Here is a 1,490-nt window from a genome sequence, read left to right as displayed (position 1 = left end):
GAATATGTCTTTATGGATATAGCTTTATATTGTTGAAGAGTTAATTCAGATCACAGGGCAGTGGAATGGATCTGAAATTAGGGTTACTAAATTTAAATCTTGACTCCTACATAGTAATGATGTGATATTAATGTTCTTAAGCCCCAGTTTTTTCATCTGCAAAGTGAAAGGGTTGAACCAAAAAACAAGGTATTTCCACATATTTCCTACAGCTTGATCATAATCAACTCATATTCAAAGTCCTGTAATCCGATGGAAATATGTTTTTTGTCTTTCCTTCAACAGAAAGCATCAGGAATAAATGGCCAGTGGAAACTACACTGGAGTTACAGAGTTCATTTTTGTGGGCCTGAATTATCATCCAAAGATACAGGTCATCCTTTTCCTTCTAGTTCTATCGTTTTATCTCATTAACATAATAGCCAACCTAGGAATGATCATCCTTATACGGGTTGATGTCCACCTTCACACCCCAATGTATTTTTTCCTCAGCCACCTATCTTTTGTGGACATGAGCTTTTCATCCATAGTGGCTCCCAAAATGCTTAGAGACTTCTTTGAGGAGAGAAAGACTATCTCTTTCCTGGGCTGTATCTTACAACAATGGTTCTTTGGGTTCTTTGTGGCCATTGAATGTTTCCTCCTGGCATCCATGGCCTATGATCGCTATGTTGCAATCTGTAACCCATTGCTTTACCCCATTGCAATGTCCCAAAAACACTGCAACCAGCTTGTGGCTATCCCCTATGCTGCTGGATTCATAGATGCCATGATTCACACTCCTGCTGCTTTCCGCCTCCCTTTTTGTGGCCCAAATGTCATCAATCACTTCTTTTGTGACATTTTCCCTCTCCTCTCTCTTATATGTGCTGATACCAGCATCAACAAGTTATTAGCTTTTGTTCTTGCTGGGAGTATTTGTACCTTCAGTGGTTTGATCATCCTGGTCTCCTATATCTACATCCTCATAGCCATCCTCAGGATCCAATCTGCAGAAGGCAGACAGAAAGCCTTCTCCACTTGCTCTTCTCATCTCACTGCTGTCACCATCTTTTATGGTACCCTCTTTTTTGTCTATGTGCATCCTAACTCAAGTTTCTCCATGGACACCAATAAACTTGTCTCTGTGTTTTATACATCAGTGACCCCCATGTTGAACCCCCTCATCTATAGTATAAGGAACAAAGAAGTCAAAGATGCCATCCATAGAACCATTGCTAAATTTTGTATCAGGATATGAATTTTCTATACCAAAAACTAGAGTACCATGACTTTAGCATGAGAAGTACATCAGAGAAGTGCAAAATAGAGAGCTATTGGGTACAAGGGAGGAAGCCATTCTTGACAAGGAAAGTCTTCTTGAAGATCATAGAATCATACATATGGAAGCAGAAAAGACATCAGAGGCCATCTAGTCCAATACTCACAAAAAGAGGGAGAATAAATGATTTGCTTAAGATCATATATGTGGTAAGTTATAGAGTTAACAT

At 39.3% G+C, this 1,490-nt stretch overlaps 1 protein-coding gene across 1 annotated transcript; it reads left to right on the top strand.

Moving 5' to 3' along the window:
* Positions 1–301: 301 nt before the first annotated feature.
* On the top strand, positions 302–1,240 carry LOC100924781 (olfactory receptor 1009-like). Its single transcript, XM_003773929.1, has one exon. It carries the CDS (start codon positions 302–304, stop codon positions 1,238–1,240), a length of 939 nt encoding a protein of 312 aa, XP_003773977.1.
* Positions 1,241–1,490: the final 250 nt, after the last annotated feature.

The sequence above is a fragment of the Sarcophilus harrisii genome, chromosome 6, assembly GCF_902635505.1.
Source record: "Sarcophilus harrisii chromosome 6, mSarHar1.11, whole genome shotgun sequence".
In the NCBI taxonomy this organism is placed as follows: Eukaryota; Metazoa; Chordata; class Mammalia; order Dasyuromorphia; family Dasyuridae; genus Sarcophilus; species Sarcophilus harrisii.
The sequence above is the reverse complement of the archived record's forward strand: the minus strand, read 5'-3'. Positions and strand labels throughout refer to the sequence as shown.

What these genes read in the sequence shown, in the direction of transcription:
- LOC100924781 (XM_003773929.1), top strand. Translation starts at nt 302, where the DNA reads ATGGCCAGTGGAAACTACACTGGAGTTACAGAGTTCATTTTTGTGGGC.